Raw genomic sequence first — 12,916 nt, forward strand, 5'->3', positions numbered from 1 at the left:
AGTCATTAATTACTAGAAAGGCACTGAGTCCACATACAGCACGGACCACTTGCAAAATTAATAATCTCAAAGTGGTTATTATCCTTTTTTTATGGTTCAATAGGGAGCAGTTAATCATAATTTCCTGTCTTCCATGTTTATATTTACCTCTCACACTGTAGTTACGAATGAAAAACCACAACATTGAAGTGCACAAAGAAGTTGAAAAAACTTTCTTACATTTACCTAATAATCCTACATAAGATGAATTAGTTTGTCACGTATAGCTCTTAGTGGCTTGTAACGTAGCCTTGCTTTCCATGACTAAATCAGGTCTGTCTTGCTCTGCCAGTCTTACAGATACACATGACTAGTAAAAAATGGTTCTTAACAGGTAACCCAGAGAAATGTTGCTAAATTAAATATATCAGAAAATAACTGAATCATATTCACTCTCTGAACTTTTATATCTATATTCTGTCAAAGGGGCAAAGGCCACTGCCAAAAAAAGAAAATGTGCAGATCATTTTTAAACATCCAGACAAGAAGGGGGGCAAGAATTAACAAAGAAAATCTTTTTACGCTCATAGCAACACAACTCTCACATATAGCGGCTTTTACACACTGATGCTGACAGTTTCCAGGCCTGCATTCACATAAGTCATTCAGAGCTGATTACTGTTCCTGACCAAGTCTCATGTTTCAATCCAGGAGCCAGTTGAGTGATGTTCACTTCCACAGCCTGAACCTTCTCATGTTTGGGGGGGATGGAGCAGACCTTGTAACTGACTTCGTCACCTTCCATTGGCACATACTCCCCTTCAATACTACAAAGAAAAGAAAAGAAAGGAGATAATGGCTATTTAGGAACTGACCTCAATCACTGCACACATCAGCTGTATATTCAACAGGAGCTAAATCTCTTAGCTCCTGCTCCATGGATATAAAGGATGGCATTACCACACTGGTCACTGGTTTAACTGTAAGATCCACAAATGCCACAGTGAGGGATATGAGTATCTGTACTTTAGATAACGCATTAATAACTTGATTTATGAGTAACCAATAACATTTAAAATAATAATAAAGAGATAAAAGTACAATTCTACTAGTACATTTATTACTGTTATTATCATTTATACTATTACATTTATACTTTATAATTGTGAAGAGGGAAATAAACACTTCCGTTCTACCAGTGAGCCCTCAATGCAACAGTATTTTCATCAACAACAGTATGTCTGTATTAATAAATAAAGAAGGGCATATAAAGCTTTAAATTATGTTTTGCTTATTTTACTTTGTTTACATTCCACCGTCAGTCAACACAGCGTGTGCGAGTGATGTCATCCACTCGGTCATCACAAGACTACAGACGCGACACCCACATCAACCACATCACTTTTGGCTGGTACCCTTCCCACCCTTCCCTTCACCCAGTTTGTGGACTGTCCTACCAGAGATGAGAAGACACTGGAGTTGCTGCACCCTAATGTCAAGGAAGCCTACAGTTCCATTGCACTACCACCACTTGGCAGGTCAGACCACAACTTGGTTCACCTCCTACTTTGGTACAAGCCCCTGGTTAAGAAGCAGTCTGTGACCATGAGAACTGTGAGGAGATGGTCACAGGAGGCCATGGAGGCTCTACAAAGCTGTTTTGATAGAACGGACTGGCATGTCATCAGCAGCCCCCACAGGGAGGATACTGATGGACTCACTCAACTCATGTTGCGGGTTACATCAGTTTTTGTGTGGACAATATTATCGCAGCAGGGACTGTTTGCTGTTTCCCCAATAATAAGCCCTGGGTCTCCAAAGACATCAAAGCCCTCCTGAACCAAAAGAAGAGAGCCTTCAGGACTAGGGACAGGGGGAGGTATAGAGGGTACAGCATGAACTAAAGGAGAAGATAAGGCAGGGTAAAGATAGCCACAGGAGGAAACTCCAGTGGAACAACCTCAGGGAGGTGTGGAGTAGCTTGAGGGGCATCACAGGCTACAGCAGGCTGAAAGCAGAGGACAGACTGGACAGGCCCAACAAGTTAAACCTGTTTTTCTACAGGTTTGATGAAGGGGTTCCAGCTCACCCTCCCCCCTGCTCCCTTGATGACTCCTCCTCTCAACCCTCTTGTCCTGCCTTTTCCTCTTCTCCCCCCCGACCTTCATTGCAGAGCAGGGAGGAGAGAGCTGAGCAGACTCTGACCAGGCAAGACCACCGGTCCCAATAGTGTCAGCCCAAGGGTTCTCAGAGTCTGTGTCCACTAGCTGTGTGGAGGTTTCCAGCAATTATTCAACTTGAGCTTGAGCCAGTGGCTCTGACCTCCCACATTATGAAGACACTAGAAAGGGTGGTTCTGACTCACCTGCAGCCCATGGTGAGGACATCCCTAGATCCCCTGCAGTCTGCCTACCAAACAAAGGTGCGCGTGGAGAATGCCCTCATCTACTTGCTTCATCGCTCACCTGGATTGGCCAGACAGCACAGTGAGAATCATGTTCTTTGATTTCTCCTGTGCGTTCAACACTATCCGGCCTGCCCTACTTGGGAACAAACTGGTGATGGTGCAGGTAGATGCCCCTGGTATTATGGACTACCTGACTGGTCGACCGCAGTATGTGCAACTTCAGAACTGTGTCTCACACATGGTGGTCAGCAAAACAGCCTCTACACTTATAACTTTTGATACAACTCTGCCACCTTCAAAAGTTCTCAGATGATTCTCTAATTGTAGGCTGTATCAGCAAAAGTGAAGAAGCACGGTACAGGAGTATAGTGGACAACTTTGCTGAGTGGTGTGGGCTGAATCACCTCCAGTTCAACAAACAAAGACAAATGAGTTGGTGGTAGACTTTAGGTGATGGAGATCACTCCGACCCCTGTCTCTATCCAGGGGTGAATGTGGAGGTAGTGGAGGAGTACTGTGGTGTGCTGGGGTAGCAGCGTAAGGACAGCTGATGCCAACAGAATCAACACGCTCCTAAGGAGGGTTGTGGCCATCCTGGGAGCGGGACTGGCTTCTCTAGTGGAGGTCTTGGAGAGGAGGATGCTCCACAAACTGTTGAGCATCATGAACAATTCTGACCACACCTCCATGGCACACTGGCTCAGCAAAGAAGCACTTTCAACAAGAGACTGATCCCTCCAAAGGGCTCCAGGGAGCGTCATGGGAGACCCTTTCTACCTACAGCAATAAAACTGTTTAACTCCTCCCCTTTCTGTCATGGGGAGATCACTATAGATTCCTTCACAATGCAGTAACTTAAGTACAATTAATTGTGAAACCGTTCACGTGCAATAACCATATAAGTATAATAAGCTCACTCAATGCAATTTTGCAATATGTCATTTATTGGTGCAGTTTCGTTTTTTTCTTATTATCCTATTGTTTTATGTTGTGTGCTTCTGTTTTCCGACGTGTGACTGTTGGCAAAGCAATTTCCTTTTTGGATTAAAGTACTATCCTATCCTATCCTATTTGTGCACTCAACTTTTATACTTAATGAGTAACCAATCACAGAACATCAATGTTTGAAATTAACAAAATACAAAATCTGTTGTTTACATACCTGTTGACAATACAATATACGTAAAAGGATGCTTACATCTCTTCTATACCGCTTGAGGCATCTGAATGTATTCATAATCTATAACGTCACAACTGATGTAACTATGTGTGGTGTTTTACAATCACAAAAAAGAAAAAGACACAGTACAAATGATGGGCAAAAACTGTAATCTGACCCATGACCCATGAACTGTATTGAGCGGGTGTCAAACAAACCCTACACAAGATTTCTCTTAACATTACCCAAGATTTCTCTTTGTAATATGGCAGATGCAGATCTGGATGTATGCCCCACTCTTCCCTCAGAGATGATTTTTTCACTGGGTATGGAAGCTGGCTGTAGATGTGCTTCTCTATCTTTACACATCAAGTGGTAGTGTTGAGTACACCAAGGCTTCCTACTGGGGTGTTTCAACACAACATTTGGGTGACATGACAGCCCTATGCTAGCACCAAGCTATGGTGAATGTGAATACAGAAGAGAAATCGTGACAGGTGCTACATTACATTTAATTTTTCCATTTATCAGATGCTCTTATGCAGAGTGACTTACATCAATTACAGGTTTTTACAGTATTATCCACTTACAGCTGGATATTTACTGAAGCAATTGTGGGTTAAGTACCTTGCCCAAGAGTACAGCAGCAATGCCCCCATGGGGAATCGAACCAGTAACCCGGATTCCAGCTCCGTAACCACTATGCTACACTGCTGTGTAGTCAAAGGCTATTCCTGTGCAAAATGTGTTGTTGTATTCAAAATGATAACACATGGAGCATGAAGAATGGGAAATATTACCTAACCATTTTTTTTCCAAATATTGCTTAGGTGAAATCAGTATCCTTATGCAAGTACTGGGTGGCTAAAAGGGTGCAATTAGGCTTTTTATCATTCTCATTTTGAGGTGTAGTGTAGTATTCAGTGCCCTTGGGGTATCTGCAGGCAGTTTTATGGAACACCCAGTGAAATGGTAGGTACCATAAAAATTAAAAACACACAGATGGAATCTGTGTGTTTCCTCAGACCCCCCCGGCTGACGTACTCTGAGATGTGCACAAAGATGTCGCTGCCACCATCAGATGGCGTGATGAAGCCGTGCCCTTTGGAACGTGAGAAGCACTTACAGACACCGGTGAACACAGGGCCCTGGGCTGCTCGTGCAGCTCTAGAGAAGGGAAAGATATGCAAGTTCTGTAAGTTCTGTAAGTACCCCTGGAAGTCTACCACCAGATTATGCATGAACACCAAATAAAGTACTGTCCTTCACCTGCATTCATGCATCTTCTATATATTTTGTGCTTTTTCATGCAGTCATTGTAGTGGGTTGAATAATGTGATTCCTCATACGTTAGTACCACTCATCAAGGATAAATTCATGTCTAGATAATCCACTCAAGTAAAAGATGCAATGATCCATAAATCATGCTCTCAATCAAGCTTTAGGAATTCAGTTAAAAAAAAAAAAAACATTAGCCTCTACCAGATAGCCAGTTACAGTTACTGTGTGTTGGTGGGCAGATGTCAATACTCACGCTGAGCTGGTGCGGGTGCGACGAGTGGGTAAGGGGCTGGGGATCAGATAGCCCCAAGAGGGGGAAGGAGAGCGGTCACGGCGATGACACACAGGCAGGTGAAGGGAGCTGGGGGACACATGTGATTGCAGGAATCCAGGGGACAACTGGGAGGAAGATTCCATGGGCTTTGCTTCTGAGGACATGCTGGTAAAGGAAACTCCTCCCTGTCTCAGACGTTCCACCTTTTTGGGATTGTCAAGTCAACAGATGCTGTAGAAGACAAGTAACAATTTAACTAATTTCGATGGAATGTGTCAGTCAGCTGATGGCTCACTGAATGTATTTATTTCGCACAAGAGTTGTATTTGGGACGAGTGTGCTTGGCATACCAATATTGTCTTCTTTGTTTGTTCAGCGTCTGCACAATCCACCCACCGTTTTATGCAGGGAAAATGGCTTATTTTGAGCATTGATATCTCTAATTTATAACAGAGTCTGTGCACAACACTTGAGTTAGGGTGTTGAATTTAAGTCTACACGTCCACATCTGAACAGTTCATTAGTATATGGTTGAAACATTCAAATGAATACCAGCAGCACTACAAATCATATTTGTGGGTCAAGGTATTCTAAGGTATTCTGTTCTCAATTTCTGAAGCTTGTGTGAATGATAAAGTTCATGAAAGCCCTCCATTTTCAAATATATATAAATTATTTATACATTGAAAGCCAGGAGAAGTGGCTGATGGGTTAAAAACTAATTTTATATTTTATTGGACTTATGTTGCAGTAATTCTCTATCTAAGTAATTCTGTAATAAAAGCCCCCCCCCCCCAGGAACCTCAGAGCCCTCTCACCACAGATGTTATGTGATGTTATCCTCCAGCTTTTATAAGTACTCTTTTCTTTTTCCAATAATGCAATTCATATCAAGATCAGGAGTCACATACACAAGACTATTCTGGCAACTGGCAACACTAACATGAATAAAAATGAATACCAAGATTTTGTGTGGCTCTACTCATGTGAGAGATGAATATGAGGCAGTACAGAATGTAACATGCATTTACCAAAGGGGCTAGCTCAGCTTTTTTTAAAGCTCCATATCATCAACTTCTGTGTCCTGTGTTTACAGCATTGCATTTACTGCCTCCGTACTGGTTTATATTTGTGGCATGAAAGTATGGTTACTTAACTGCACTGCCAAAGACGTTATCCCCCAAAATATGTGCTCCTGCAGTGATTGTGCTCTGTTCGGTGTTCTGCTGTGTCATCCTGACCCATGCTGAAAGAGCAATGATGGCTAAAACCTCTCTGAGCACTCTCAGATTATTGCATATTTCAACCCCCAGGGCCAGAAGCAGAAAAATACTTCATTGTATTACAAGAAAATTACATAGCTTTCACCAATTACCTCTTTGCCTATTGTCCACTCCCACAGAATTATCATAGCCAAGGCTTGTTCCTCATCCCACCTCTTTCTGCACATCATAACACTCAAAAAGGATATTCCATGTATATCAGGATGTCAACAGGACAGAAGGTGGGAAGAACATCAAAATCCATTTTCAGCTTTAAGGAATCCAGGTGGCTGCCATTTAAACACAAGAGATAGAGACAGACGTGTAGACTCAAAAGGATTTACTGATATGTACCCCTTGTTGTCTGGCGATCATGGTAATTAGACAGTTTCTCACATGTATACCTTAACGATAGAAGACATATGTATTTATAAATAAAAAGGAAAATAACTAACAAAGCTTTGATGCTACACAAATTCAGTGTCAATGCTGAATTATGAAAGAGATCAATTCATCTGGGAAGTATAAAAACAACAAAATAACATCAGTATATTATATGAGATTTTTCAGAGACCTGAGCTAACATTAGTAAAGAAAAATCATCCCTGTGATAAAAACTCAAGACAATAAGTATGTAAGTAAAGAGTATACAAACTCTGCTTAAAATAATCAAGGAAAAAGAACACAACTTCCTTGAAATAGTTTTCAAAACCATCAGGTGACTTACTATTATTATAATTACTACTATTTCAGTACTCCGTATGAATTAAATGACCACATATAATAGCTTTAAGTAACTCTTTGTCTCGACAAATAACTCCTTCCGCCTTAGAATGGTAGTGTTGAATTATAACATCTATGACCTGGGACTGTGCATACATAATTAGTGTTTAATGGCTTAATGGTTTGTCAGGTGCCCAGCAGAGTAATGGTTCCTCAGATGAATGTCACTCAAGGTGTTCCAGTTTGACATGCTGTAAACAGAGGTAGAGTTTGCTATTTGGCAAGCTGCCTGGAAGGCTTACTTGGCTGTGACAGCACATTTCACTGACATTCACACCACTTGATTACCCACAGCAACAACATGGTGATTGAGATGCTACCATCTGACCACAGCAGCTCCTTTCACTTGCTGAGAATGTTGAACTTTAATACAAGTACCCTACAGAGGTGTCTCCATTACAGACAATAAGCTGCTCCAGTGAGTGGAAATGAATTCGGATAAAGGCTTATATTATTTGTATACACTTATCATAGATGGTAAATGTAATTGTTGAAAGACATCAGGCATTTTACTAATACTACAATGACTCAAACTAAAATGCAGGCATAAATGCAGCCCACTGAGGTATCAAGAGTCATTGGTATCATATCTTAGATGGAGTTATTCATATCCAATCTTAGCATTTTTCGCATATGTATACCACCTGAATGGAAAATGATGAAATACTTTTGGGCTACACAGAAGGGCCAGATTTGTTGCCTCAGGGCTGCCAGTAATACAGTTGCTGCAAAGACTTCTCTAGAATTCTCTAGAACAAACTCACAAGCAATGCTTGTTTCAAGATACAATATGTCACTTCCACCAGAAAAATAAAGGATTATCAAGGAGGTCGATTAATAAAACAGGATAATGCTATTATAACATGGAGACCTCCACACACATCATAATGTCTGAAATACTGTAGCTAAGAAAGGGTTTTAGGGCTGACCGAGTTTTGTATCGGGGCAAATTAAAAATCAAATTGTGATTTATTTGTAAGCCTGCTTATTTCTGCACAGGCCTCCCCCTGTGTTATTTAAGGTCATCTCTGTTGAGGATGCCCAGGTGATTAATACTGAAATAGAAGCAATGTTTCACCACCACAGTCCAGACATCTCCTCAGAACACAGTCCAGTGCCTCTTATAATGCAGCTCCCCCAGTACTGACTGACTCCCTCATAGATGCCTGGCCTGAATTTATCTCCGCAGATACACCATCCTTGAGAGATGGGAGATGAGATAATTTGTCCTGGCTTCACAAGTGTGCTTTGAATACAGAGACTATTCTGTTACCTCTCACATTACCATTTCAAATGATCCCTACAGAGCCTGTGTAATTCTGTTCCAAGAGCTACTTCAGGATCTCATCACTTTTGATGCAATCTAGGCATGCAGCTAAAGGCTTTGTGGACTGATTTCAGACCTGAGTTTCATTTCCTTTGTAAAACCTGAACATGAGCCAAAGAGGAATACCGTGGCAAAAAGGAAGACATCTCACTGAAAACAAGATCTGACCTGCTTCCTTTCAGTTTTGCTCTGGTAACAGTATAAATGAATTGTAACCATATGACAAAAGGATAGTATTGTCCCTCTGTTCCTCCATCTAAAGTTCTAAACTGTGATATCTTCTTTTTTCCACAGAGGCAAATGCAGACACGTAAAGATGATTAGTGTAAGGGGATATCTGAATGTCTTTTGATGCAACATTTTTCCAGCAAAATGGAAAATACATTCTGCAACCACATTCATCTCTTAAGATATCTGTGATTGCTCTGATATGCGTGATATGTAGAATACTCATGACATAAAGTAAGCTTACAAAATGATGGACATAGCTGTAATTTGGTATTTTGGTATATTAGTCTAAAATAAAAATATTTCAATTATCAAACTAATGTACCAAATTAGATAAATAAGTATCGGCATCACTGAGAATGACAGAAATCCCCCCCAAAGCACTAGAAACTTGAAATGCTACTACACATCAGCTATTGGGACTTACCAAACTGAATAACATCCAAGTTTCAAATACCTTTCACTCAAATTCAAATTCATTTCACTGTTTTCAGTCAGTATTGGCTGTTGCAGCTCAGTCTTCTTGCCCAGATGCCCAGATGTGGCAGCTGGCCAGAGGCAGTCAAAACTGAATTATCCCCAACTAGCCCATGGTTCACTGTCCTCTGTGCAACCCTGCCATGTGTTGATCTGATGTCAACTTTAACCCAGATCACTCTCAGATACAATATTTCACAATAAACATCTGCTTAGTAAATGTGGCCAGGCAAATGGCACTGTTGATACAAACACTAGGTTTGAGCTTGCTGCATTCAGCCAAAGAATCTACATTTACTGTATAATAATAAGGACCAAATACAGCAATAACAACACAATAAAGCAGAATAAATTGCAAATCATAGAGCCCCACAAAAGGACAGACCAGTAGTGTATGACAGGTTTGACAGAAGAACAATACAACAATATGCTTAATTGCTCCTAAGATAAGCAAATTTCAGGTCTCACAAACATTGGCGCTCGTTCTTAAAATTTACCAAAACAAACCAGCCATGGTGTCAAACAGCATCAGCAAATTGGCTTCAACACCAGGAGATAAGAAAGTTGACAACATGCAGAAAAAACAATCCCCCCATAAAACACCGCAGACCAATACACATTTACCCCTTCAGACTTGTAGCTATGGAAAAAATCCTTTGAAATCAAGTGCACTGGTTAGTTTGTAACACTGGGTGCTTCACAGGCAGTTCAATGCACAGCAACGAACAATGAATCAAATCTAAATTACAACAGGATCATATGGAGAAAGACATTTAGCCTAATTTTGAGGAGGGAAACTCACCATGAATGTAACAATCCTTCCTACATCACAGCTCTACATAATTTATTTTACTTTTATATGCAAGTAGATCCATTGCACATTTCTGTGAAATCAAAGGGGGATTTTGGGTTAAAAATATATTACATGTGACAACCAATGCACTTCTTTTTCTTAGGTATTTCCCTCATATCTTCAAGCAAAGAAATCTTAATAATAATATTAGGTTCATGTCTGTGCATGGAATTGGCTGTAAAACTATCAGGGGCAGCACCCTTTATGAAGCTTAAAAAGAATATCCACCAATAGCCATTAAACATCGTTCTCATCTGAAAAATATAAGGTCTACAAGAATTTGACAAAAAATTTGGAAATTTTTGGAATACAAAAGTGTATTCCAAAAATGATCTTATGCAAGCACTACCAGTTTTACAACACAACACAACGATTGCTTTGTAGCAATGAGTTATAATAATTAATAGTAGTAGTAGTTTCTATTTTACAGTTATTCACAAATATCATTTAAAATGATTGATATATCTGGGTGCTTGCAAAACAAACAAAAAAGTTGCATCTATAGAAATTAGGCCAACTGATGGAGCATCCATGTGTGAAACAACTCTGTTGCTCTATGTCAAAAAGGCTTCCCTTGAAGACAAAAAATGTGAAAGAAAAAACAAGGTAGGTGTGTGTGTGTGTGTGCGCACATGAGAGAACTTTGATGATTTTACTCCTTTGTAATCAGTACTTGACACTTCCCAAATTGCTACACCACACCAAACAATTCCTACATCTTTGAATCTTAGAATATTCCAGTTTCCTTCTCTCGACCATGCTAGCATCTGTACCCATGTCATGCCCATTTTTACAACCCCTATTTCCTTTCCAAACAGTTTCAAATTCCGGCAATCAAGAATAAATTATTCCTATTGTGATTTTCCACAAGCCTGCCCGATATTTCTTCTATTATGAAAAGAACATTTGACACTTTCACAATTTATTCGCGAATCAGTTGCAACACTTACCCTTTCAAACTTTGAAGGCAGTAATGAATGGTTGCCTCCTGATTCTAGACAGATTTAATTCTGTATTCTAAAATTTCACTGAAGTGGCTGATATCCCAGCATGGGATGGGATCCCAGCACTTTTGATGTTCAACGTAATCAGAGTTTCAGCTTTAAATGAGCTTCACAATAGTTGTGTTCTGGCAGCGTCCCGTTTGCGATGATCCGAACTTGAGCTGGTCACTCCAATCGGCGTGATATTGACGCTTTTAAGTAGCTATGACGTCACGAGTGGGGGATTACCGTATGCCGCCTAAAAGCAACACTGAATGGCGGTAAAAGCTAGCAATATGGGAGATGTACGGTGTTTTAACAAGCCCGTTAAACCTAAGACAAGGATCATCAGTGGCCTTTATTTTGGATGTCTTTTCGTTTGTTCACCCTCTGGCACTTCGTCATGCACAAATGGCGCAAAGAAAAACGGCTTTTTTGGAGTGAAAGCATTTGACCAATTTAATTTTACTTTTATATTATTATAGCCCACGATTTTATCCAATACAATTGTAGGACAGGTCATGAAAGTGTTTGGTATGTAGGGGAAGTTACAGTTATTCTTTAAATAGTTTTCTGTTGTTTGATTCCACGTATTTAACAAGTACTTTTGAAAAGAAAATGCTGCTAAATCACAGAAAATGGTATTTCATGCATACATGTTAGCCTTGTTATGGCTAATGGTACATTTTTTTGTGTATGTATTTTACGAGGGTGTCAAAAAGATTTTTTTTTTTTTTTTTATTGTAAAAGACGTTATGCTGTCCCAAGGGAATGATTGTTATGAGAGCAGGACTGAAAATATAGTCATGGCGTGGGACAAAACGTGTACTCAATGGGATTAAGCAGGTAACCGCATAGATACTGACTTTATAACGCCATAATTGCAATGTAGCATCACTTTGCCAACACTGCCACAATAACTGCCCTCATAAGGTACACAAACATGCTTGTACCATGATAAGCTTCTCCACTGCCACAAAGTTTTGCCCACCCGATATTCTGCATATACTTTCACCAGGCTATTGCCATATAATCAAGTTTTGCTAGGAACCTTTGTTTTCTGAGGGGGAGACAGCAGTGAAATGGTGAGTTTTCAGTCTGCACCAGCAAGTGGACAGTGACCCTACTATCTTGACTGTTGTGAGGAGTTCATTCCTCCAGTGCAGGGCAAGGAGAGAAGGGGGACGTGAACAAGATGACCAAGCTTTCCAGGAAGGGGAAACTAAGTGACGAAACAGAGCAAACAAGCAGAAATGTAGGGTTTGATGGGTGCATGTGCGATGGTGCCATTCATGTTACTGCTCCATAGGATATAACCAGAGTTTTGAATTTTATCTCAGCCACAATAGGTAGCCAATGTACGGTGAGAAGCATGAAATGAGATGAAGAGAGGCATTACATAATAATATTTGGGTTACATGTTGTTGGTGGTGTTTAAACACAAATGAAATTGTTCTTTGGCTAGGTCATGAAAAGGATGGTGGATGCTGAATATAATATATGGTAAATATATATGTATGCTTGAATACAACATATGGGAAATCATAATAAACCTTGAAAATATAATATTTATATATAATTTATATATAATTTAATATGGAATTAAACATGAAAGGGGATTAATTGTGAAAATAATAGTGAAAATAAAAATGTTCATATTAACTGGTATGATCAAATCAATTCTTCAGTTAAAAAGGTTATTATTGACAGTTGAAAACTAATCAAAGCTGAAAAACTTTCAATAATCAAAAACAGATCTTAGGGAAAATCTTATGGAATTGACTCTTCAATTAAACAGAAGCAAAATGTCCAATCATTTTTGAGTGCTACTTTATAATGCACACTATATAGGGTTAAGAATTAAACTACCATGGTTACTAGCATTAAAAACGTGATGCAACAA

General features: G+C 39.8%; 1 protein-coding gene across 3 annotated transcripts; it reads right to left on the bottom strand.

Annotated features, from left to right (window-relative positions):
- Positions 1-233: 233 nt before the first annotated feature.
- Positions 234-11,189, bottom strand: LOC118780887 (calcium-regulated heat stable protein 1-like). 3 transcript variants are annotated; one of them, XM_036533648.1, is made up of 4 exons: positions 10,981-11,189; positions 5,080-5,331; positions 4,590-4,712; positions 234-806 (listed from the first exon to the last, which is right to left on the bottom strand). In XM_036533648.1, the coding sequence occupies exons 2-4, from the start codon at positions 5,262-5,264 to the stop codon at positions 641-643; spliced, it is 474 nt and encodes a 157-aa protein (XP_036389541.1). In that variant the 5' UTR covers positions 5,265-5,331; positions 10,981-11,189; the 3' UTR covers positions 234-640. The 3 variants fall into 3 exon arrangements, with proteins under 3 accessions (XP_036389541.1, XP_036389533.1, XP_036389549.1); XM_036533640.1 differs by lacking the exon at positions 10,981-11,189 and adding an exon at positions 6,476-6,618; XM_036533656.1 differs by lacking the exon at positions 10,981-11,189 and adding an exon at positions 5,451-5,795.
- Positions 11,190-12,916: the final 1,727 nt, after the last annotated feature.

Source organism: Megalops cyprinoides, chromosome 1, assembly GCF_013368585.1.
Source record: "Megalops cyprinoides isolate fMegCyp1 chromosome 1, fMegCyp1.pri, whole genome shotgun sequence".
In the NCBI taxonomy this organism is placed as follows: Eukaryota; Metazoa; Chordata; class Actinopteri; order Elopiformes; family Megalopidae; genus Megalops; species Megalops cyprinoides.

Bases quoted from the DNA above. Each gene is read 5' to 3' on its own strand.
- LOC118780887 (XM_036533648.1), bottom strand. From the start codon at position 5,264: ATGTCCTCAGAAGCAAAGCCCATGGAATCTTCCTCCCAGTTGTCCCCT. The intron at 4,713-5,079 runs GTGAGTATTGAC...TCCCTTCTCTAG, and splicing joins CGCACCCGCACCAGCTCAGC to AGCTGCACGAGCAGCCCAGG. The intron at 807-4,589 runs GTACGTCAGCCG...TTTTCTTTGTAG, and splicing joins ATCTTTGTGCACATCTCAGA to TATTGAAGGGGAGTATGTGC.